Here is a 25,282-nt window from a genome sequence, read left to right on the forward strand (position 1 = left end):
TACAGTCAGACAGCTTCCCCGAAGGGGAATTGATTAGCTCTTAGGTCCTTGGCTAACATATTCCTAGGATTTGCACAAGCTGCTGTAGCCCTTGGATCCTGGAGCCTGCTGAGCCTTGCCCTCACGTGGGAGCTGGGTCCGAGAGGGAAAGCCCACGGGAGGCCTTGATGCCCCTCAGGTCCCACCACCCAAGACCAGCCCTCCCTTTCCCAAACCTCCCTGCAGAAAGTCCTGCTGCTTTCAATGTGTTACCGTGTCAGCGCCACTTGCTGATTCTTTTTGTTCATCTGAAAGGGAGATGGTCAATTTTGGGGGCCTGTCTGGTCCTTCCAGCCCTGGCAGTGCAAGATGCTGAAAGCAGGAGACAGCTTTTGAGCTACTTCTGAGACAGTTTATGGATCTACTGTTTGTGGCTTCAGATCATAAATAAGAAAGAAATGTGTTTCACTCACAATTTTATAGACAATTTTAAAAAAGCCATATTACTTTTACAAAATGTTGGCCCAGGAGCCACATCTTCTATGAAAACCCTTCAATACAAAAGGCAACGTTTTAAAAAGTAAAACGTGATATAAAATCATATAACGAGAAAGATGCACACGCAGAAGGGTCTAAAGCCCTCCCACGGTTATATGTCGTGAGTCCGTCCTGCTCAGTATCTAGGAAAGAGCTCTCTCCAGATTAAACCGTCCCCCCGGTTCTCATCCAGCCACTTCCCACAGGGGAATATGGTGGTCACCCCGGTAGCCGAGTTGGTGATCTCCACCCGCTCGACCAGCCAGCCGGGCGCCAGCCCGCTGTTGTCGTGTTCAATCCGGACCTTCTTCAGCTCCCCCATGTCGAGCGTTTCCAGGTAGAAGCGGCTGGTTTTGCCCCGCTCGAAGAGGTTCCTGAACTTCTGCTTCAGCGCGCGCTTTCCCGAGTCCCCGTTCAGCCCGAAGATGGTGATGAACACGTTGGCATCGGTACCGGCTCCCTTCTCGAAGCCCGTAACCACGATGGTCTCGTATCGGACCGGCACCAAGCTCCGGGCTTTGCTGGCGAAGCTCTCGATGACCTTGGCACACTCGAAGACTTTGTAGTCCCGTCTCTTGTAACGCAGAGGGATTTTCGTGTTGCACCTGAAGAAGTACCTGTCGACGGAAAGTTGACGGCACGTTAGAGGTATGGGCGAGCTCCGCGTTGGGCATTATGGGCTGGATGTGCTGTTCAGCCACACAGTAGCGATGCTGTTTCAGTACTTTTCCACATATGTGCTAACACTAACGTTTCTGTTTAAGAAGACGGTCTTGACTGAATGCTGCAACTGCTGGAAAATCCAATATATCCCCAGACAGACACAGACACCCTGCACATGCTCGGGTTGAATTTGGGCACCTGTCACCTCTTTTGCCCATGAAATGGCACATCCATTTGCAGAAGAACTGAGGCGAGACAAACGGCCAGCCCAGCACCTAGCACCACCCGTCGTGACCGAATTTGAACTAATTTCAGGACAGGGTTTCACCTATGCGACTGCGCTTGGAGGGGAGATGTGCAATGATCCTCACCAGTGGTGAGGATGAGCTAAGGGTTAGGCAGAGCAGGCAAAAAGTTACCGTGAAAGACTGGAGGTTTATAAATCCCTCTTCTTTCCCCATCTAGATCTGCCAGCCCATCCCGAGCAGGCAAGAAAAGCATCAAGCGTGCAAACGATAGGTACCAGCTGCTGCAAACCCTTCGCTCTGCAGTGCTGCCTCCGGTGGTGTGCAGGGAGCACATAACACACTCATAAATTACTGCACACCTGGCACCCAGCCAGGGGTCGGAGCACGGTGCTTTTAATGATGTATTTCATTTCCAACGATGCAGATCATTTCCAAATGAGTTTTTTTTTCTTCCCTCCTCCCCCTTTGCCAAACTGCAGTAGGTCCTCCTGGAAGGAGCGTAGCACGAGTGTGCGTGTGTAAAATAAACACCTGAAGGAAGGTTTACTGCAATTTAAGTAGTACTGTGTTTCTTTAAGTCTTACAATGCTTTTGGCATTTCCTGCAGCAGAGAAAAGCTCTCCTTGCTCTGGAGAAGCCTTGTAAATGAGGAATTCTGGTGAGGGCAAAATTTTAGGGACAGGAAAACAACTACTTGAAGATGGACGGGAATTGCCTGATGCTACAGTTTTATTTATCGGGTGAAATAATATCTGGTGTTTTGGCATTGTGATGGAGCATGACAATCTTCACAATGTGGAGGAAAGAAAAAAGATGCCTTTTCTAGCCCTGGGATTTGCAAGAAAGGGCATCTAAACACAGCACTTTTGCATGCTAGCAGATCCAGAACCAAAAAGCAAAAAAAAATTATCATCATTGAGAACTATTGTTAAATCAATCTCATATTTCTTTTATTACTATTCTTTTTATTTTGACTTAGTTACAGGGGGAGGTTTTTTGATTTTTTTGGGGGGGGGGGTCTGGATGTTTGGGATTGGCAATACTCAAAGTGAGATCTCGATCTCGCAATAAGATCTGCTCCGGCTGATTATTTGGAGAGCAAATGCTGCCGTGATGAAGCACCATGCCCACAGAGCCAAAACTCTGCTTCAGCCCACAGAGCAGGTTGCAGGCTTCCCTGGCATCTCTTGGCTACCCTCTTTAATTTAAGCAACATAACTGAGACTTTAGGAGAGGATCTTTGTCTGCTTCAAAATGTACCGTCTCAGCAGAGATCTCCACGCTCCCAATGAGCTTGGTGCATGGATTTGATTGCACAGCTGGGCATTAAGGGCCCTAGATTTTTCCCCACCAGGAGAAAAGAACATGTTTTAATATATAATTGACTGAGTTTTCATTCAGCAAATAGTATTGTGGCTTTTCTACTGGCTGATTAATTTGCTTGGAGAGACTCTTAGCACTAAACAAAAAGAATCACTTCAAGGATTTCTTCTGAAACACTCAATTGTCTCAGCTGGAACAAATCCCTTAAAGTTAAATTCTTTAGCAGCAATGGAAGTATCTTGGAGAAGAAAATAAATCCATTGATGGTATGGATATTTCTCCTGAAGAGGAGTTTGTTCTCCAGATGGCTACTCCTCTCTGGTTTCTGCATATTCCCTGTGCTAATTGAGCCCATAGATGTCACTCCTTGCAAAGGCAGGGCTCGGACCACCACTTGTAAGAGCTGAAGTGCTCAGAGATTTCCTGAGATCTTCAGATGTTTTCATTCTTTAGTATAGAGGATTTCAGTGATATTCAAGCTGGAGCAACAGCTCTTGTGATTCGGTAGCTAACTGCAACCTTTACAGTGGACCTTTCAGACCATCCTAGACAACTCTCATTCAAAGTTATTTGAATTGGAGGTTCAAGCTTTGACTTGTACTCAACCTTTTTCTAGGAGCTGTTCCTACAAATTACCTAAAGGCCAGTTTGTGCAGAACATCCTACAACCCCCTTTAAACTGAAGTCAGTACCACTATTTTCTGCAAGCTGAAGTGTTAGTTTGTAGTTGGTGCAAAATTCACCCAAAACAAACTTGTCTGTGAACTCAGCTGTGCAAGAACCTTCTCCAACAACTCAGAAATTGCACAACCGAATCAGCTATCTATACAGCTGACACCAAAAAACTTGCCCTTAGCTTTCAGAAAGGGATTAAGAATTGGTGAGACTTTCCAGCACAGTGTAAGCTTGAAATACTGTAGGAAGTCACATGCAGAGCTACCTAGCTCCCCCCCCCCCACCAGAGTTGCTCCTTGCAGATGAGAAGACACTTACTTGTTGCAAAGCTCCATCTCTGTTATGATAATCTCTTGGACATGCCAGTATACGTCAGCTTTTGCAGACGACTTCTTTCCATCTTTTGGACAGTGACCAACACAGATGGCTGCAACATCACCAATGTTCTTTGAGGAAAACTGAAATGTGTCTGTTGCTCCCCTGCAGGAAACAGGGAACCGTTTCAGTTAATATCTTGAAGGCTAGCAGTGACTTGTCTCATATGGACATATTAAGTAATTTGCACATGGCTACGGAAGATAGAAGATAAGCATCCATTTAAAGTCATTTGATTTAACCCGCAATCATTCAACACAAAGTATAATTTCCATATTTAAATTCAGTATTTTCTCTGATTAGGGGCGACACTGTAAATTACTGCCACTAGGACTCTCCAGGATAAACTTGAGCTGTTCCACATACAAAATCAATTTGCCTCATTATAGATAAAGCTGAAGAATGACTAATTTCCTCTGCAGCATTCATTCATTCATTCATTCTTGACAGATACTGTATCTGTTACACATCTACCCACCATAGCTGCTTTAAATGTGCTAGTTCAGCCACCCTTCCTGCTTTAAAAGCCTGGCTAGAAAATAGCTTAGTTAAACGATAAGTTTCTGTCAAACACTCGGCTGGCTCCCTCATCATGTCCCCTACATATCTTTTAGGCTTGTCTCCTTGGCCTGGGTCATTACTCTAACCTGCCTCCAAGGAGGGACTGTGACTAATGCTTCAGAGGATGGTGTCTCTAACTCTATTTTACTCTCCATCAGTTGAGTGTCAGGTGGAAGTGCCTCCCAATCTGTCATGTTTCACATGAAATCTCAGTCATTCAGAGTTCAGATCAGTTATGATTTTTCCTTCCTTTACAGAGCCTTAAGAAAGACATTTCTTCCCTGCAAAGCAACCAACCATCAGCAGCGTCTGTGGCTTTGGATAGGTTCCTCTCTCCTAGCGGCATACTGTCTCCGCAAGCAACAGGAAAACCCCAGCTCACATCTGGAGCACTTTGGCCCCGCATGGGAAGAGGAATCTGCCCCACGGTGCACAGATGTGCCTCCAGCTCATCTGCGCACAAGAGTGGCATTCAGCTTTCCTCACGCGACAGGGATCTTTCAGCCCTGCCCCCAGATTCAGCTGGAAAGTCAAATCTCAGCAGCTCTGACAACATTTTGCCTCTAACTATTTTTACTCATTCTCTGACTCCCACTGCCAGTGAGATGCTGTAAAAGGAACTAAAACCACCTCCAGCTTCCTTCTGCTCCTCCCAGCTCAAAAAATCACAGGCTCCCCTTAGGCTCACCAGAAGCCCCTCTGTTTGTACTAACGCAAAAGGACACACACACACACACACACATATTGTCTACATTTCTTTTACCAAATGCCTTTTTCCCATCACATTTAAGTGTACTCTGTGTCTGCCTATCAGAAGCTAATTTTACATGTTCCTTTTACTCCAGGTAAGGACCCATTAGGCCTTTTGGAAGAGGAATGGGAAACAGCATGACACAAATGCAACTCTAATAGATTTTCTTGGTGAAGAGATGGCATTGTGGAAGAGGCATAGCTGGTGAGAAAGTCTTCTAGCCCATCATCCAGTCCCACTACCTTTCAAATCTCCTTTTCTTGGAGGAGTTTTCCATAAGAAATTCTTTCGAGCGACCCAGCTTTCCTTCTAAGATGATCCAGATGTTTTCCTTGGTCTCCGCATCTTCTCTGTCACTTGTCACTGTGACAATCTCATAGGCTTTAAAGCATAATTAACACACACATTAAGCAGCAGAAGAAGAGCAGATGGTCAGAGAGATCTCTTTATTTGACTGTCATTTTGGCTAAAAACCCTCTTCTCGATATTTATCACAGCAGACAAGAAAGTGTTTACAAAAATAAGGATGGAGCCACTCTGGAATCTGTGAGAGTTCTGACTTCTGCCTGCCTAGGATTGAGTACATGGAAAATATGAGTACTGCTTGATCAACTGGTATGAGTGGATGGAGCTGCCTTGAACAAGCTGTGCCCAGCTCCCTGCTGAGCTAAGGTCTCCCTATTTAAGATGGCCCAAATCCTTCTGGTTTTTGTGCCACCTTTCCTAACAGTAAGGTTGCCTGGCCCTACAGGGAAAGCTAAGGCATCTATATATCCAACAGGATGTTCTCAGAAGCTCTGGTGGTACCAAGCACGCGTGTAAGTACCCAAGACAAGCAAGACGCAATCACAAGGTTGTCTTTTGGCAGGGGCAATGTGAAATCACACTGAAGGAATGCGACTCTTAACTCTCCAAGACACTCCTGAAGCATTACAGGAGTGCTGAGATGCGCTTAACATACTTGTCAGTGTGGCTAAGTAACACTGGTCTTTCTCTCCCTCACCACATTAGACTCCAGCGTAATTATCTTGGACTTGGTGGAATTACCCAGTGCAGAACCAGGGCTATGGAGTGTTAAACTCAGCTGTCATGTTCAGCTGGGATATGTGAGCCTGTAGCCCGGAGCGTGTTAAGAAGGAAGCTGGAGCAATATTACTTACGAAGCTTTAAGGACTGAACTTATTTTCCACCTCAAAGATTTAAGCCCATTATTTCTAATGAGAACATAACCATGTATCCTTATGGCTTACCGCTGTATTGAACCACTGCAGATGGGACCCTCTTACGTTTCAACCTAGAATGAGACTTTTTCTTCCTTATAAATCCTGATTTGTTTCTTTCTTATTGCAGTACTGCACTTCTGAAGTAAACAGTATTTTCAATAATTCAGCCTTGAAAGCCTACGAATGCAAAGCCTGGCTGTATGGGAACCATCTGCAGAGCAGCCTACAGGTATGGTCTTCTGGCCTTGGAGGTCCCTTAGGAGATGCCACAAGTTGGCTCTGTACTTACCAGTCCGTTCCTTCAGTTCCATGATGTTACTATTGGCACAAGCCAGTTCTCTTAAGAGCTGCCCATCATCTTCGCCTTTAGCCAGCCAGCGATCGCACTGGAAACGAAAAGTCTTGTCCGTAGTGGAGTCCATCACATCAATATATTCCAGATGCCAGCCTGGTGCAATTCCTTAAAAAAAGAAAAAGTGGATATTTTCACATCTCTTGGGTAAGTAGGTGATATGCTCTTTCCCAGAAGCACCCTGCTGGTGCTGGAAATGCTTGGTATTTACTTCAGACTATGTCACCAATGACATGATGCTCTTCTGATACCAAAAGCAATGCTAACCAGCTCAAGACCACAATCTTATTTCCTTTCTAGACTCAGGCAGGACCATGCTTTTGAGGGACTTGCTGGCCTTTGACCAGATGTAGGGATGTTAAAGTCTCATCTCAGACAAGGGGTCATCTTAGCTCGCTGGGCAAGGGGTCATCTTTTGTCCTGGCCCAGCACTTTGCATGAGAAGGGCTCTAAAGTGCGTAGTGGCTTCTGCAGTACGAGCAGCCACAGCACCAAGCAGGGAGAGCCAAGGCCAGCATGTACCTTGTTGACACACCAAGCCTGGAAAACCATGGTATTGCATGGTGAACCCCCAGGGTAATCAGAGCCTAACAAAGCTTTTTGCCAGAGCCAGAAGTACAAAATCTCCTGGAAATTAGAGAGGTTTTGGGAAAAAGTTAATGGAACAGCTCTGTTACAGAAACTGTTGTGGATTCTTCCTTCTATTGTAAGGCAAATATTAAAGCCAAAAAGAAGGATGAGTCTTTTCAGTGTCTTATAACATCAGTCCTTTCCTGCTAATGTGCTCAACTCTGCTCTTTCTCAGAGATCGAATAAAATCCTTTATTGGAAACTGCTGAGTTTTGAGAGATTGCACAAATAAACATCCTTTCCCATTTCCACCCCACCTAACCACCATCCCTCCACCACATACATCCTTAGTTATTCCAACAGACATAGCAGTGTATTCATGCTTTTTGAAGACCCTTCCTGTCTTGGGAATGCTATCTGGCCCCAAACTGTAGTGTTTAATGTCTTTCTCTATGGCCTGTATTACCTCCAATCCTTTCATATTAGGGCAACAACAGTTTAAAATTGTTTGCAAGGGTGCAGGAAGGGTGATGAGGCACATGGAGCACCCCTCAATGGTCTGTGGAGATCAGGTTTCTAGAGAAATACTGCCAACAGCTGTCAATGTCATATGGATCTGAAGATCTGAAGGTAAATTATAGCTTGCTCCTTTGACCCTGTCAGACAGCACACGCAGGGAAATTACCGATGCTGTCCTCCTCTCTCCACTTGCCAACGGTGAATTCACTAATGCAGTAACCAGACATGAATGTGGTGCTGAACGAAGTGATGATTGCTCAAGGAGAGACCACCAGCTCTCTGAGCTTTTGCCTTGGTTCCATCTAAGGATTTGTAGCTCCTCTTAGTTTTCTATTTAATTTTTTTGTAGCAGAAAAGTAACTGGAAAAAATCAAGAAAAGGGCATTTGGGAACAATTTCCTGATTTATTCTTTGGAATAGAAGAAGCCCTTGCTGAGCTGAGGGGACAGCAGGCTCTGACAGTTCTACTTACAAGTCCTGTCGTTAGCCAGACAAAGGAAGGTTATGTTCACAATGAGAGATCTCTGCTGTCTTTATTATTTACACCCCAGAGGCATTAGACAGCTCTCGCTCTTCCAAGAACACGCTGCTCTGTGCCCACCTCCTTAGTTTGCAAGAAATAATCTTATTGAACCTTGAAAAAAAATGATGGCACCTTTCTGAGCTATGTCAACAAGTTACCCTGGTCCTATTGGACTGGACCCCTCCGCAACGTGCATGTCAGTTCCTTACCAGCTACAGGTGTTCCTGCTGCGTACCTTGGCTTCCCAAACCTTCTGCAAGATAGGAAATCACCTGCTACAAAGCACAGTCCTCAACTAAATGCACCACTATCCCCTTAAATTCCAATTTTAGTAATTCCTTAAATCCCTGGGGTTGGAAGGCATCTCTGGAGATCATCTATTCCAACCCCTGGGCACCACTGAGAAGTGTCCGACTGTTTTCTTGACACTCTGCCCCCATCAGATATTTATACACATTAAGATCCTCCTGAGTCTTCTCTTCTCCCAGCTAAACAGCCCCAGCCTCTAAGGACCTCCCCATAGGGGAGGTGCTCCAGTCTCTCAGTCGTCCTCCTGTCCCTCTGCTCCAATATGTCCCCATATCTCTGTACTGGGAGGACAGTGCCACATGTCAGTGACAAGACCTTTGCAAATATCAAGGATGGGACACCCAGGCATGGGAGCTGGATGCACCACTCAAACACTCATGTTCCTGTCCTGACTTCAGCAGCAGGACAAAGCCATGCAGGAGGTTTAGGTGAGCTGGCACACAGTACCTGTGCAAATCCTCGTCTGTTAATGCCTCGGGGCAGATCTGATCAAGTTCTCCAAGGCTCCCACCATGCTCTAGCCAGAGCAGCTTGCTCTTTGGGACCATTTGGAAATTTATTCTAAACATGTTGATAGGGTCAGCAGTTAATCTTGCTGGCAGGTTCATTTCCATTTAAGCTCAATGAATGCCTCTGCGGGATATTCAAGAGACTGCTCTGCTTCCATCAAACCTTTAGTTAAAACAGTACAGGATGGAAAAAGAAAATATGCCTTCCTTCTTCAGCAAGGGAGATCGATTACTGCAGATTGGGATCAAATAAAGTAGTTGTCTCAGTCCTGACTGCAGCAGAGAGTGGCCTGCTTGGGACAGGTCAGTGCAAAGCAGTAGTACCAGGAGCAAGAAGCACATACGCTACGCCCTCTTCCCCAGCCTGCTCTCAGCAACCCTTCACCGTGAAAGCTGCCACAGAAATCAGCACTTTTTTCACAGGGAGAGATGGGTCAGAGCTGAATTTCCAGCACCTGTTGGAGCTGAAGGTAAAGCAAGCACAAAATGCAGCTTTTTTTCTGGCATTCTCTGCAAAAGATACCTCTATCAGCTATGAGCTATTTAAAGAACGAGCTCTTGGCTCTATCAAGGTGTTAACACTGAAAAGCAAAACCCAGCAGGACATCCCTTACAGCCAGGGGTGCTACAAGTTAAGGAGCTGGCTGGACACTCTCAGAAAAATAGTGCTACTGCTTCAAAGCCTCCTCCTGTCTGCTTCAAAGAAATTTCTTTTCCCTCTCACTAGAATCAATCTTTTCCCTTTTTCCTTCTTCATATTTAGCAATTTAAATTACACTGAGAGACCTGGAAGCCATATAGAAGTATCCTATATGGCTTTTCATTTCTGGAGAGAGATGAATTCATCCCAGGTGACTGCTGCACTGGCTATGTCCAGCGCCGCACATCTTCCTGCCCCGTCCCTCTTCCCTGGCTCCAGGAGCAGTTCTTGCACTCAGCCCTTCACTGCCACAGCATTAAAGTCTGTTCAAAAGCTGATAATAGAAATAGAAGGATTTGTTCAGGACTGAAGAAATTATTCTGTTTGACCACACTGAGAATGTTGGTCTTTTGTATTGGACTAGAAAAAAATGCAAAGCCCTGTTATTTACCGAGTCTGACTTTGTTTCACTCAGCTGAGCTGGCTCTGTGTGCCCATGAGCACACCAATGGAAGGAAATGAAACCAAGTTTGCAGAACCACTTTTCAGGTCATAAATTCCTGGTTTCAGGATTTTGCCTTATTTCAACCACCTGCTCCTGTGTGGCCTTTGCAGAGTAATGGGCTCTACATCCCATATGGAGGTAACTCAGGAGGCTTCAGATCCTCTGCACAAACTGATTTATGGACTATGTGCCGGTGAAGGAGTGAGAGATAGGAACCAGCGAGGTAGTGTGGGCATAGTGGGGTGAAAGGACTTTCCTAGTGCCTGGTCACTGCTAACACAGCCTAACCGCGCAGGAGAAACTGCAGGATGTGAGCAGTGATGGGCTGTCAAGGTCCCAGGATTTCCCCTAGGAGCTGAGATCTTGCTGGATGGTGGATCCTGATCCACTGTAAAAGGCTGAGGCTGCTCTATCGCTCAATATTTCCAGTGTTTCCACAGTGGCCAGAGCTGGTCTGCTCTGCTGTCCTTCGGCATCTCGAGCAACAGCACCAGGAGCATGAGGGCTCAGACGCAAATCAGCTGCACAGATGCCTCAGAAAATACAGTAACTCCAGGGACAAACTGGGCCTCCATTTATCTCCATTACTACTTTGGAACAGGAGGGAAGGAATACCAAACATCTGAGCAGTCCCTGCTTGATTGCACAAGGTCTTGGTCCTTCAAACAGTCTGTCCACTGCTGTGCTTTTGTGGATGATTCCCTATTGCTGTAACTAGTGTTCAGGGTTTGTAACAAAAGGTACTTCATTCCCAGCCCGTTCTGCTGCCATCAAAATCCCCAGCAGCAAACCTGCCCTAATAAAACCCATGGCTGTGCCATGTAGGCTCCTTAATGGTCCCACAGTTAGAAGTGACATTTTCAATAGCATGCAAAACATTTCAAATGTAATTAGAGGAAGAGAAGAGCTTTGGGGAAAACAGAAACACTTTGCTTGCTTAATTCTGGCAGTTGTATAATTTAGTGTCATGTAGTGAAATGTATTCTTTTCCCTAGCATCCTTATCCAGAAGAGCAGTTAGTTGTCCATTTATTCTCCTTTCCAAAAAGGCCCAAGCAGATAAGTGAGCGATGTTGGGTTGGGGTCATCTGTATATGTCTGCAAGGTCTTCGCAGGACCACCTTGCCTTTTTCCTAAACGGTGCTAAAAAGCCTGTGCTTTACTGATGTTAGACAGATGCACAAACACTTACTGAGGCTTGCAGAAAGAGAGTGAGAATGAATCTAGTCTTGTGGGTTCACGACTCACCAGGCATTTGGAATCTTTGCTTTAGTGAATATTAACTATTCCTTGCAAAGTGAGAGCTGGTGGATCCAAATCTCTGCTGGCTGACCTGGGAGACTAACCACATCCAGGCTTGGAGACACACATCCCTGTGGAAATGAAATTGTCTCCTCTTTTGGCAGCCGTGTGCATCTATTTTCCTCTCTTCGGTTTGAGGCAAGAAGCATTCACTAAATTTCATGCAAATTATTGTTCGGCAAATTGTCAGAAATGTCTATCTGTTTTGGGAGTTGTGTAGCAAATGCAAACAAGTGCTATTTCGCATGCTGGGTGACCTGGCTGCCGTTCTCTGCAGCCAACCTGTAGCTAGCACATCGGCTTCGGTTTGGTTTTGCAAGCACTTGATGTCTGATCAAGGATAATAGTTGTCATTACTGGTGCTTATGTTCACATAGAAGGAAAAGAAAACTCATGTTCAGGACACTGACTGCTCAGGCACCAGTAAAGACTTTCTGCTGTGCAACCATTCACAGCAGCAACTGGTGTTGCTGAACTCTCTAATTGAATTTTTTTCCCTTTTCTTCTCATCTCTTCCTCTGAAATGTAAAGTAATGACCATTGCAAAGACAGTTCATCAGCCTCACAACCTCTAATGTTATTTATCTCTAGCCTGGTTATATGACCATCCCTCCTCGTATCCCATCATATGAGACATCGACCAGAAGTGGTAGGAATTTCAATAAAAAAAAAAGTGTCATAAAAGTGTCAGATTGCTAGAAGTGGTGTGTTAATTGTGAGATGTTAAAATAACAGCATCTAGCTCTGCATCGGTACATCTCAAAACACTTAAAGAAGGTGAATATATTTTTATCCCTAATTTGCATAAATGAAAATGAGGCACAGGGATGTGATTTATACAAGGTCATTCAGCAAGCCAGTGGCAGAATAAAAATAGATGCGTTTGTATCTCTCTTCTTTAGGATCATGTTAGTTCACACAACAAGGTTTCTCATCTGAGCTGACAGGCAACGAAATGCCTCTCACAACCTTTGCCAAAGCACAAGCTTAGCACTTGGGACAGTTTCAGAAGACAGTGTCCCTCCTGTGTTGTCTATGCAACTTGTTCACTTTAGGATTTGACTTGGGTTAAAACCACCAAAAATTACTCTCAAACAAAAACCCCTCACATCTTACTGATAAACTACTATCACGTGCAGAAACACTTAACTGCTCAGAGTGAAGATACAGCAGTTGCTCAGAGTATGCCAGCTCCTCATCTTGGGCAGGTTTACATAGCTGTTTCTCCTTCCCAAACTTTTGATTTAAAGCAGAAGCTATTCAACCAATCTGCCCCATGGACCTACTGAGTTCATGAAGCATTGAGAAGAGCGCTTAAAAAAATTCGTTTCAGAGTCCGGTAGTTGAACAAATCCCTACAAAGAACAGAGAAAGCAGATCTTCGTGTTTCTTTTAATAATTCATACTCTGCTAGCCTCCAAAAGGCTTGGGATCATGCCTCTAAGTTGCAGAAACGTATCTCTGGAAGAGTAAAATGCTGTGGGTTGCAGGCCTTGGCAATCTGAGATCCGATCCAAGATGCTGCTCCTTCAAAAGGCAGCTCCTTCAGAGAAAGGAAAGCAAGAACACAGACATACTCATCTTCTTGAGCTGCGCCCAGCTCAAGAAAGGGGAATAAGATAGTTTCTCCTTTGGAAGAGCCACCCAAGAGGGTTCATTGGGGCAGTTAGGTTATTTAAGACTCCACTAGACAATGCACTAGCGGTTGCTGTAACTGGGAGAAGGGCCCTGTTCAGGCAGAGAAGCAGTTGGACTGCATAGCCTGGTTATTTACTTCTATCTTTTGCTTCTATAATAACACAGAGAAGTCTGTTTTATGGGTAATTAGACTCTTCCTGGCTCCCCTTGGCTAATGGCAACTGAGATAATCAAGAATCTGAAATTAATGACTTTAGAAAGACTGTTTATCATGCGGGTTCAAATCTACTCAGGCAGATGAAGAACTAAATGCAGATTTCCCACAACTCCTTGTAGTGAGAAGAAAAAGGCCAAAAAGAAAAAAAAAAGAAAAAAAAACTTTTATAGGTAAATAATTCAATTGCTGAGAAACTTTTAACCATTCTTCCAGAATGGCGATTTAGTCCCTAAACCAGAGAAAAAAAATGAGGCCTAAATTTAGAAAGCCAGCATTTGTGCAGACCTACAGATAGTGATCTTGCATAAATGTAGAAGTAAATGAACCGAGATATGAGAAAAATACATAGTGCCTATCTGAGATCAGGAGATGGGGAGTCTAAAAATGATTAAATTTGCTCTGGGAATCCAAATGTATTAGGTCAAACATCAGTATCTCAAAGTAAGCAGGGGCAGGGCAAAAAGACATGGAGCAAAATTAAACTTACATTTCATTCACATTAATTCATTGTTACCAGATTTTGCTGGTGAGCTTTAAAAATTTAAAAACCAGGGAAAAGTTACTTGAAACTACATTGCGGAGTCTTTAAACTGCCTGTTTTCACATTAATGCTGACTTCCTCCCTGATCAAATTTACTGAAGTCGGAGGAATTAGGTGAGGCTAATTTCCTCCCTTATATCAAATACAGAGGTGCCACGCAGCAGTTCTTATGGGGAAAATGACACCTCAAAAAATTAAAGACCATAAAACTGACACTGTGACATGCTTCTGCAGAAGAGACAAATGCAATGCTTATGACTTAGACTATTTGACTGTCTTTCCCACTGTAACTGCTGTTTCTTCCATGCTGTATACCCCAGCACAGTCAAATTTCAGTGGAAGGACAGACAAAAGTGGGATGTAACCTGGCAGCAGATCCTCTGTAGGAAAGCTTTGCTGAGGGGGGGTGATCAGTGGGGCTTTGCTGGAGCCCATGGGCTAGATGTTGAGTTGGATTTGGGCAAGTCATTTAAATGCATTTCATCTGGAAATGGAGACAGGCTGGTTGACTTATTGCTGGGACCAGGTCATGTTTGAAAGAAAAAGGAGATGTGTAAGGGTTGGCTATTTCCTTAACTAGCCTTTGTGCTCTGCTAAAAGCACCTAATGTGAGTCAAAGCAGGCTGATGCTGCTATTATGGCTGATTATTAAGAAATTTTGGAACAGAACATCGTCTACGTTCCAAAAACTCATCATGGGAAGGGCAATGGGGTAGTAAAGTGAGAGGCTGGGTCTTCCACAGCATCAACATTTCATCATTTAGTAGCTCCAAAAAAGAAAAAAAAAAGTGTAGAAAGAATGATCAAGAACTGATGCCTCAAAGCAATGGTAAAAATAAGTGCATTTTTGTTTAAAACCCAAAGATCCACCAAGCGTCTGATAAAAACCATACACGACCCTGAACCCCAACCCTACTATTCGTTTCCAAAAAATAGAGCCAGGAATTTCTAACCAGTGGCACAGCCAATTTATATAAATTAGACAGTGAGAGCAGGCATAAGTATGAAGGACAGCTATAGCTTGGGAGCCCAGCAGTAATAAATACTTTACCCACCCAACAAACTGTCATGCTTCGTTGCGTGAAGTTTTACATAGGATATGCCTTTCACATGACTCATGCAAGAACAATGAAGACAACATATGTTATGATTTAAACTACAGTTGTCCTTCTTATGGGGATGCGGGGGCGGAGAAACGAGTACATTTATGCTGAACAAACCCTGAGCATGTTGTTTGTCCAAGGCTTAATCCTACAGTCAGCTAGATCCGACAAAACCCCTATTAACTATTATTTATCAATGAAAAATGGCAATAGGAGGGAAATAAGGAGGGAAACTTTGAGGTTTCAATGTGTACTGTTATTCATAAACATGAACAGTTTTCTCAGAGCCTAAACACAGGAATTACTATTTCAGCTGACCTAGGGTGACTATCTGGGTACCTTCTCTTAGCCTACAGCATATTTAAACTAATTGAGCCCATTTACTGCTTAGCCTAAGGCTAAGCTCTGTTACCTCTCTTTGTCACGAACCAAGTGCATTCAGCTAGCAATTATCATGGCTCAGCTGCAGTATGGTAACTCCCTAACCTGTGGCGACAAAATCATCAGTGGCATGGAAAAAGTGAATCATGATTATTTGTGCAGGAAGGAAAGGGCACCAAAGCAGCACGTAGGAGCGCAGCGCAAGATGAACCATTGCCATGGGACACTGCGGATGCCAGGAGAGTCTGGACATGCGCTTGGATGAAAAAATCCACAGAAAGCTACTTAACAGACAAAAATGACATCCAGTTCAGGAAATCCCCTGAGCTACAAACAGTGAGATGCTAAGGACTGGGGAAGGATTATATCTGCTTGCTCAGTTCTTTCTCTTCCTCAGGCATCTAATTATGGCTGCTAGTGGAAACAGCCACCAGCCTCGACAGACCCTCGGTCTAACTCAGTTCTTATATTCCTATGTTCTTTCTCGTGCCTGATCCCTAAGCATCAGCTCTGAATTTGATGGGTATGTTTCATCTTGTTAGTGCGACCCAGTGATGAGGAGCTGCAAGGTCTTCTAAGGAAAATGTTCTCTTTATAGTACTTTTAGTTGGTAATACACTTGACAATGAATGTGCAAGTCTGTGTTGACCATTTGCTGATCTTGGAATGATATCCAAACCTCACTTGCAGCTGCAGAGATGCATTTTTGCTGAGCTAAAACTCTAGTAGCTATTTGGTAGCACTTTTCATTTCAGCATCCTAAATCCAGATTCAAAGAAAAGGGGCTTAGGCAACTAAAATCAAAGCTAGGTAAAATCAGCTCCCTTACTGCATTTGATACCAGCTACATGACTTGAAGTCACAGAGGTTAATCGACTAAATTGTCCTATGTTGTAGGAGCGAAAAAAATGTGGGCCGAAGTTTGCAGTGACTTGGAATAAAAAATAACAAAGCCAGGTTAGATGGATGATCGTATTTCCATCATTTCACAGCAGGCAGTGACTACAGTGAGGTTTCTTGTCATCTTTTTCTCTGGATAACAATAAGGAAGCAAAATTCCAGTGGGAGAGTCTGATACAGAGACAGCATCTTACATTAATACTGTATGAGCTGCAGCTTTCCCCACCTGCTACAGTGTGGAGAAGTCAAAAAGAGGATTGCCGGGGAATGTCTGCAATGGAATATAACCTCAATCTAGCCATAAACCAGCTGCCTCAGTGTGGACAGCAGTCCAGCCAGAGAAGGACTAGGTAGTCCTGCTGCAAATCCTCCCAGGACTTTGCATAAATGCTGCCCAAACCACATAGCTGATACCAACCCAGGTGGGTCTATGGGAGCCCTCAAGCTTCACCTTTGGGCTGCAACAAGGGCCTGCTGTCATTAACTGATGCCTTGTTAATGTAAGATCATCTCTTTTAGATGAAGTCTGAAAGAAAGAGGGCAGGGGTGAGAAGAGACATCATGACAGCAGTGCTGGTGAGGCACTTGTCACGAGCTGCTGCTTGGTACCTGACTAACAGCACAACTGACTGCTACCATTTATGAAACCGGTAACGGTGTCCAGCAGCAGGGAAATGCCAGAATATCTCTTGGCAGGGCACTGCACACTCACCATATGATGGAGTGATTGTAATAAAGACAGGCACAGATCTTGATTTCTGTCTTCTAAAGCTCACTACGTGATGCCAGGCTGCGTTACCCCGTGGGTCAGTGTCAGGTTGATAGTGTTAAATTGCTTGGAGAGTGCAATACTGGCCTGTGACAAACGTATTGCATTAATGGAGTTGCTGTGTTGGTATAACAGGCTGCATACCTCTGCTTAGGAGGAGTTACCCTTACCTGCAGTGATGGCTATGAGCTCTGACCAAAGCTGGGGACCTTTTATAGCAGATCCAATACCAACAGGTATGGAGACAGTCTCCTGCCTGAAGAGTGACACAGGAGGCCAAGAGAAATACTTGAGGTTGCTTGGTCCACAGCAGAGCTAGGAACAGTGTCCTCAGCCTTCATGTCCATGGATATGTCCACTTTTGCTAAAGTGCAATATTGTCCCAACTTGTCCCACCCCACCTGCATCATTGCACTGACCTTTGTTGTCATGCCAGATCCGCACTTTGCAGAGCTCTCCTAGGCTCAGCATGTCAGGGAAGGTGAATTCATCCATCTGGTTCCTCTCAAACTTGTTAGACTTGTTGGACTCCTTCAAAGCGAGGGTCCCGCTGTCCCCGTTCTCCCCAAACAGAATCAAGAACACGTTGGCATCGGTACCTGCTCCTGGAAGGAGAGAGCAGAGCACACTGTGGTGAGCTACCCCGCCATATAGGACTGTAACCCAGCCACCAAATGCATGGAAAAGGAGGCAGCAGAGGCAGGCTGGAGGTGGCTGTAGTAACGTCCAGGTTCCTCTGGGCACTGTCAATTAGAGTGAATTAGTGCAGGAGTCTGCAAGGAGGACTCCTTGTGCAGCTGACATGCCAGCCCTTCCAGCCCGTCCCCGTAAACACAGCCAGAATGCTTTGCCCTTGCATGCAAGGGATGGTGACCATGATGATGACAATACTCATAGAAAGCAGAAGTATCTACTCCTGAAGTAGCACTGTGCATCACACTGCTTAACAGAGGATGTCAGTGTCGTGATGCCCATTTTCCCAGGATGACTTGGGAAACAAGGTGATGATTTATACAGCATCATCTGGTGATCTATGAAAGAACATTAAAGAACATATTTTAACTTTTCTAGCTACAGTCAAAGTATTAATACCCACTGTCCTAGGCTTCCCACTGGGTCACAGATGATTCAAGCACTGCCACAGTCCCTTTTCCAGACTGTGGTCTCCTTCTGCAGACTTCTCGTGATACCACAAGCCCCCCAAGATGTCTGATTGCACCCAAGACACTTTAGCTGTGGTCCTCCTTGTGCTGCTCTCCCTTCTCTGCGAGGCGCAAGGGTTTGAAGGCAAAGTGCAGATCATGGGCCAAACCAGTGTGGTATTGGGTGAGCCCCTCTCCACAGTCCGTTTCCATGAGTCTTCTTTCTATATTCCTACTTCTTAAAATATTGTCCAAGTTACATTTATGCAAAAACTCCCAAATTCTCATATAATAGCTTGCCCCACCAACTCCCACTCTGCCTTATGTATGTGCTTAGAAAAAAGGTATTTCTAAGGTGATCTTTTTTATCTGACATTGTATTTATTTTATGTACTCATACCTGCTCATGTTTTGTGGAAGTAAACAGCCATGTTGTCATTTTTCCATACATTTGGAGAGTTCAATTTGCAATGTACATTTGCAATGACATGAACATTTTAGCTGAAGATGTCACAACAATTTTGCTTGCAATATTTATAATTTGACCAGAATTATGAATTCTCTCCTTATTGCTTTTTATCTTTGATGGCATAATAAAAAAGCAGATTCATAGAAGGAAATTCGATTCTGTGTGAGCAAACATTTATTGCTGTGTCAGAAGTGAGATCTTTAAATTCTGGCAAATGAAAATGAGATCATCAACCCCAAATCTGGATTACAAAGCAACTCAGTGTCTGCTGCCCTTGGTTAGATATCCTGGCTTTGAAAATGTTAGCTGGCTGCAAAGCCATTTCTTATACAGGAGTGTCGTAGATCTATTTTGGGCCACATGGACAGTATTCCCCACAGCTCCATTCACAACACAACGCAGAAGCAAAGATAGAGAGGACTAAAAACTTTGTGAGAAAACCACCATTTCTTCAGGATGATTATTTGAATATAGAAATTAGGAAGAAATCACACCCCGCTTTATAGAAAGACTGAACGAACATGAAAGAGGGGAAAAAAGAGCCATACAGAGAAAAGGCAAAGCAACATTTGGTGTCCATGTGAAAAATTGCCTGTGTTGAGTTGGAGCTAATTTTCAGCAGTTTCCTGGGAAGAACTTAAGAAGGAAGAGAAAGCATCGGGGATTCAGGCAGTTCATCTGGCAGTACCTTTTATGACCCTAATGCTTGCTGAGGTGAGGGACAAAGTAAACCAAAGTCCATTTTCTTACAAGGAACAGGCTTCCAATTAATGCAAGGTCTGAAAAAGCAAAGAACCAACTGTTTCTGAGCAAAACCTTCCTGGCAGGAAGAAGCTTATGAAGGCCTCATGCTGTGACATTTCCCTCACAAGCAATTAGCAGGAGATGGGAAAGAAAAAACCAGAAATTGCTGAATCAATATACGTTTCACCTATCAGGGACTCTTTTCTTTTTTCTTTTTTTCTTTTTCTTTTTTTTTTTTTTTTTTTTTTTTTTAATTCCAGGAAACTGTCAAGCACATTTTGGAACTGTAACAAATTTGACAAATGAAGGACTGAAGGCACTGTTATTGCACAAGCCCTGGTTAGCAATGAGGGCAATCTCAGTGGGGTGAGTTCGGAGGTTCATACTGTCGGACATCTTCATTGACAGCCTAAATGATGACAGAAAGTACAGGCTAAGCAAATTTGCAGATGGTACTAAATTTGGGGCAGTGACAGGCACAACGAATAGCAGCGTTTCAGCACAGCTGGACCTTGAGAAACTTGAGGATTTGGCTCATAATGAACTTGAGAACTCATGAATTTCAACAAGGAGAAGTGCAAAGCCCTGCACCTGGGCTAGAACCTCTGCATCTGGGCAGGACCCACGAGTTATATCAGTAACATTCACATTTAGGTTGAATCTGAGCTAAAGGCGAGCTCTTGCGATCGGTGCAGACCATGTATTGGACTACATTAGGAAGAGCGCTGCCAGCAGCTGGATGGAAGATGTTACTCCCTTTGCTGAGGAGGTCACACACAGACCATTGCACCGGTCTGGGCTCCTGGGTCAGGAGGGATGTGGAGATACTGGGAAGGGCCCAGAAGACACCTGTTAAGATGGGCAGGGGCTGTGGCATGCAGCCACACGAAGATGTCAAGGGAGCTGGGCTGGGGCAGACAGGCAAGGGGGAGACTAGCAGCTGAGCAATGGGAGCAATAACCACGCCAAAGTCACATGTGGGGGAGGTGCTGGACCATACAATAAGAGCCACAGCCACAAATTGCAATTAGGGAAGCTCAGACTGGGCATCAGGAAAAAAATTTTCCTAGGAAAATGGTGAAGCCATGGAACAGGTGCCCAGAGAAAAGGCGGCACCATCATCCCTGAAGGTGTCCAAGTCTTGGCTGGGCAAAACCATGCCCAATCTCACCTAGTGCTAGCAATTGCCCTTTGAGAAGTAAGCTGGGTGAAATAACCTCCAGAAGTCCCTTCCAATCAAAATGTCTAAGATTTTACAATTCTTACTGAGCAGCTGCGTCATTTCTAGCCACACTACGGGTTTGAATCACAGCCCTCAGAGGCCAAAGAACGTCCTTCTTTTGACTTAACAGAAACTTGGATAGACCACTAGGCACTGACACTGGCTGTCTTAAATTATGTAATTTGTAGGCTGTAGCTGAGCTGACAACATACTAATTAATCCTATCACCAGAGAGATAAAAACCTCCTGCTTCGTTAATGCTTAGAAAATGAGAAAGCAGTATTTATTCTTTCTCAATCTTTATTGTATTGTCATGTATATGATGCCTGCATATAGAATACAAAAAGGCTGTGTGAATCAAAATTAAAAGATGAGGATGCTTTTGTGCCACAGAAAGAGCCATCATGTACTCTGGTTCGGTTGTAGCTCTGTGAGTCACACTTTGAAGAAAGTAAGTTTGTGCTTTTTTTTTTAAGGGCTAAAATAAATCCAAAACTTGGTTTTAACCAAAGATTTCCTATCTGTCTTATGAAACTCTCTTTTCCCCCTATCCAGTGTATTCTGAGAGCTGGCATCTGAGATTCTTCTGGTGGCCTCTAGATTTTACCTTTGAAAGAGTAGAATCAGTCTGTTTTCAGGAGAATATGCTTTTTCCGATACAACCTCTGTATGTTATGCGGTCATCTAGATTGGATGACTACTGGAAAGCCAAGTTGTAATTCAAAGCTTTTTTGAGGAAAAGTAAAATAAAACTATTCTTAAGTGAATGACTACTGCTTTCTAATTTACTGTAGATCAGTTTTGTTGGGATTCTCTTTCCCTAACTTTAATCATCCAGTTTAAGTTAATTGTCCTAGCTCTGCCAGGCTTGGATGAAGGGGGAGAGGAGAGGAAAGACCCTCTAGAGGATGATCCAGCCCAGATTAAGACTCCTTTCTTGGACGAATTGATTAGAAGAGCCTGGACTAGAAAGAGTTTAGACCAGATGTACAATTTTTTTAGAGAGTGACAGACAGGTGAGATGAATCCTACTCTACATTTTCTTTCTTTTCAGTGCCTCTGATGCACTGGAAAGTTGAAAGCTATTGCAGAGAAAAACTTTATACATAGAAATAAACACATCTGACTATTCACAGTGGAATATTGCTATCCCTAGACAGTATCAGTGTGACAGGAGATGATACAATATGTTTAAGATAACTGTCAAGGATAAAAGGCCTTTTTTTTTTTTTTTTTTTACTGAAGTGCTCCAACCTGGAGTAATCATGGAATATATAGTGATCAAAGAGGGGAGATGGGTCATGACTTGTATCCTCTTTTAGATAAACTGGAAGAAGTGCAGCATTATGTCAGGGTGCCACATGATCTAATCATAACCAGATTCTCTGAAACCTCTCTGTAATCTGTTCTTTCTTACTGGTTGTCGTGGCTCATAATGAAATAAAATGCTTCTTCACTAATACCCGTCGTCCTTCATTCAATGGAAGGGGATATCTGTCTGCTGTTGCTGTCATCTTCTATTCTCCTCTCGTTTCTATTTCCTCACCTTTGAGTTAGGGCTGAATTTCACAAAAAGGTCTCCAAAAGATCTACCATTGTATGAGACAGATTGCCAGATATGTAAACAACCCTTCTTTTCTCTCTTTTGTTTTCAGTATTCCACAACATGCTTTTTTCAGAAAAGCAGCGGGCAGAGCAGATAAAAAGTAGTGAGGTGTCCCTAAGATACTTTGCCAGAGAAATTTGATATTCTTAGCTCAAACCTCACAAGCTGCAAGAATTACCACTGGTAAATTAAGAAAGAAAGGTAAAGATCGGAAGGGGACATGCACACTGCTGTGGCAGAACTCCCTCTGAGGCTCAACCTTTCAAAGAAGGTATCTTCACGATCTTGTGCAGCTTGCACCAGTTTGGCATGTGGCAGTTGTGCATAACGGTTGTAGGCTTCATGCAGCAGCCTGACAGAAGTTCCTATGAAAAGAGGCAGTGATCCCAAGAAATGACACAGAAATCCCATTTCTTGGCTCTTGAAGCTCTATAGCTTTCTTTTAACTCTGTTTCATCTCTTCTGTCTGGTGTGTACTTATGGGATGCTTTTTCATGAGATAAATGGCCTCAAAACACTTCAAAAAAGAGGGTGAAAAACTGCTGTTTTCTTTGGCTGAGGCAGAGAGTGCAGACCAAAAACCTAGAACCCACCAGCTTTGATCAGAGCCTAGTCTTCCACCCTATGTAGTCACAGATCAAGTCAGAAAGAAAAAGGGGGCTCCTGACAGCAGCAACATGTTCTGGCAATAGCTTCTGATTAGGATTTCTCCAAGGAAGCAGTTATCAGCCAAATCTAGGCCAGGTGTCTAAACATTTCATGTCCCCTGATCAGATGAGGATGGATGAGGATGGATCCCACAGAGTAGCACTCTCATGACGAATAGCCAAAATGGCAATGTTTCAAAATAGTAGGGCTAAATCATGCTTTTTGGCATAATTTCAAATTAGGCGTGAGATGTTTTTCATTGCTAAGGAAATGAACTTCACGCTGGAAAAGATTTAAAAGATCCACCATACACCTACCTCCAACATCACTGGTTTTAACATGAATAGTGTATGTTGTGTCTTCCATCATCTGCTCATCATTTATCATGGCTGGCATTTCACACACAAGACTTCCAGTGGCATTTTTCTGCTTTGACAGCCATTCACCATATGTAAATGTAGCCACTTCTTGATTAGTCAGATTCTTCAAGACAATCTGTGGAGAGTCAAAACAAGGGGAAAAAAATTCAGCTACCATTTGAGTGAGGGCACATATGAAGCACACAGTCTGGCTGGAGACAGGCCATGAGTCATTCTCAGCAAAGCCTTGTCATAGTCCGAAAAACTGTACCAAGCTCTTCTAGGGTAAACTGAGCATTTTCGAATGGACAATACTTTGCTTGTCCTGAGAAATGGTCTTCATAATGTTGCACCTTTTCTTGCATGAGGTAAAGCACAAGAAGAATTTTGCTCTTCTGACATATGTTATGGACAAAATTCACCTCTGTGAGGGTCGGGTCTTTCCTGGAAGCTGGTTTGGAATTAACTTCAAAGAAGGAACAGATAGTTATTAAAAACCTCATTGCCTTCCCTTGAAGTACACAGCACTGTTCTTTCATCTGCCTCTTTTGTGCAAACACACAGCAATCATTATATAGCTATGCAAAACAACCCCAAACAAGTTTTTTTTTTTTTTTTTTTTTTTTTTTTTTTAATAGGCACAGGCAAAAATTAGGCCAACAAAACTTCACACACTTTTCCCTCTGGGAAAGAGTGATAGAACAAACAATATGCAACAGATATTAGTCACACTGCCTAATGTGTTACTGGAAGGAGCTCAGATGCTGTAGTGATAGGTGGTAAGAACAGAATAGGAACCTGTTTAGAACAAGCTAGAAAGCTAGTCCAGTGAACATCTAAAAAAATATTCTCCTTTTTGTGTCCTGATCAGTATCCTTGATGGAACCTCAGTCTACTAGGAGGAAGCCTGCAGCAAAAATCTGGCAGTAAATTGTCATTAAACTGGGGGAAATGGGAAGATGGGAGGAGACAGGGCTGCAAATTACCATTTCTGTTACTGTCTAACAGAAGCAGAGGCCATACGTAAGTGAAGCAGTGTGTCAAGAAACAATGACTCGCTACACATATTTCTGCAAAGGCCGTGTGGACATAAGCCCAGACATGTGTCAGAGAAGTTTACATGATATTGGGGAGAAAAGAATCATGTAATCGTAGAAAACGTTAGGTTGAAAGGGACTTTAGTCCAACCTCCTGCTCCAAGCAGGGCTAACTGCAGGGTCTTGTACAACTGAGTTTTGGAAAGCTTCATGGACAGCTATCCTCTCAGCACTCCGGGCCTCTGACCACTCTCATTGTGAAGAGTTTTTTTTCCTTATGTCCCATCAGGATTTGCCTTGTGGCAACTTCTGTCCGTTGCCCTTTCACTGTTCACCTCTGATCAGTCCTCTCTGTAACCTCCCTTTGGGTAGACGAAGATTGCTATTTGATTCCCTCTTAGCCTTCTCTTCTCCAGGCTTAAAACCCCCAGTTACCTTAGTCTTTCCTAGTCAGTCGTATGCTCCACCACTTGGCTGTCTTAGTGACCTTTCACTGCACCACCATGTGTCACCCTGGGAAACTCCGGAAACTTATCCTGGAAAAAAGTATGCTCAAATTCTGTCCACAAACTGCATGTGTCCCAGCCCATGGTCTTCTGTTGACCCCAGTCAAACATCACTGGAACCTTTAGCAGTTCAAAAGAAGAACATTACTCAAGGTTATAAAAATTACTTAAAAGAGGGCAATGGCTACACCACTGCTGAAGTAGTAGCAGCACTATTTGTGCATTGTACAGTTTTGTGGGTAGAACATTTATCCAAGATTTTTCTCTCTGACTGATGCTAAGCAGGGATCCGTAACACAGCATCTTCCTCCCAGAGGTACAGGACATTGTGGATTGTTAAAGCTGTCCCATTTTTCTACAAAACTGCCTATTCTCAGACAGTGACACTACTATTTTGTGCTTAGAGAACAGCTTTGTGATTCAAGGAAGCTGAATTG

At 43.8% G+C, this 25,282-nt stretch overlaps 1 protein-coding gene across 1 annotated transcript in view; it reads right to left on the reverse strand.

The window, feature by feature from the left end:
- Positions 1–481: 481 nt before the first annotated feature.
- LOXHD1 (lipoxygenase homology PLAT domains 1) overlaps positions 482–25,282 on the reverse strand; it is a 75,270-nt gene continuing 50,469 nt past the window's right edge. The window contains exons 22-27 of the mRNA XM_062600053.1: positions 23,261–23,438; positions 17,532–17,717; positions 6,625–6,795; positions 5,355–5,493; positions 3,744–3,905; positions 482–1,133 (exon numbers count right to left, since the gene is read on the reverse strand). Coding sequence (XP_062456037.1) covers positions 653–1,133; positions 3,744–3,905; positions 5,355–5,493; positions 6,625–6,795; positions 17,532–17,717; positions 23,261–23,438 — 1,317 coding nt within the window. The 3' untranslated portion in view covers positions 482–652. The remainder of the gene's footprint in view (positions 1,134–3,743; positions 3,906–5,354; positions 5,494–6,624; positions 6,796–17,531; positions 17,718–23,260; positions 23,439–25,282) is intronic.

The sequence above is a fragment of the Rhea pennata genome, chromosome Z (assembly GCF_028389875.1).
Source record: "Rhea pennata isolate bPtePen1 chromosome Z, bPtePen1.pri, whole genome shotgun sequence".
In the NCBI taxonomy this organism is placed as follows: Eukaryota; Metazoa; Chordata; class Aves; order Rheiformes; family Rheidae; genus Rhea; species Rhea pennata.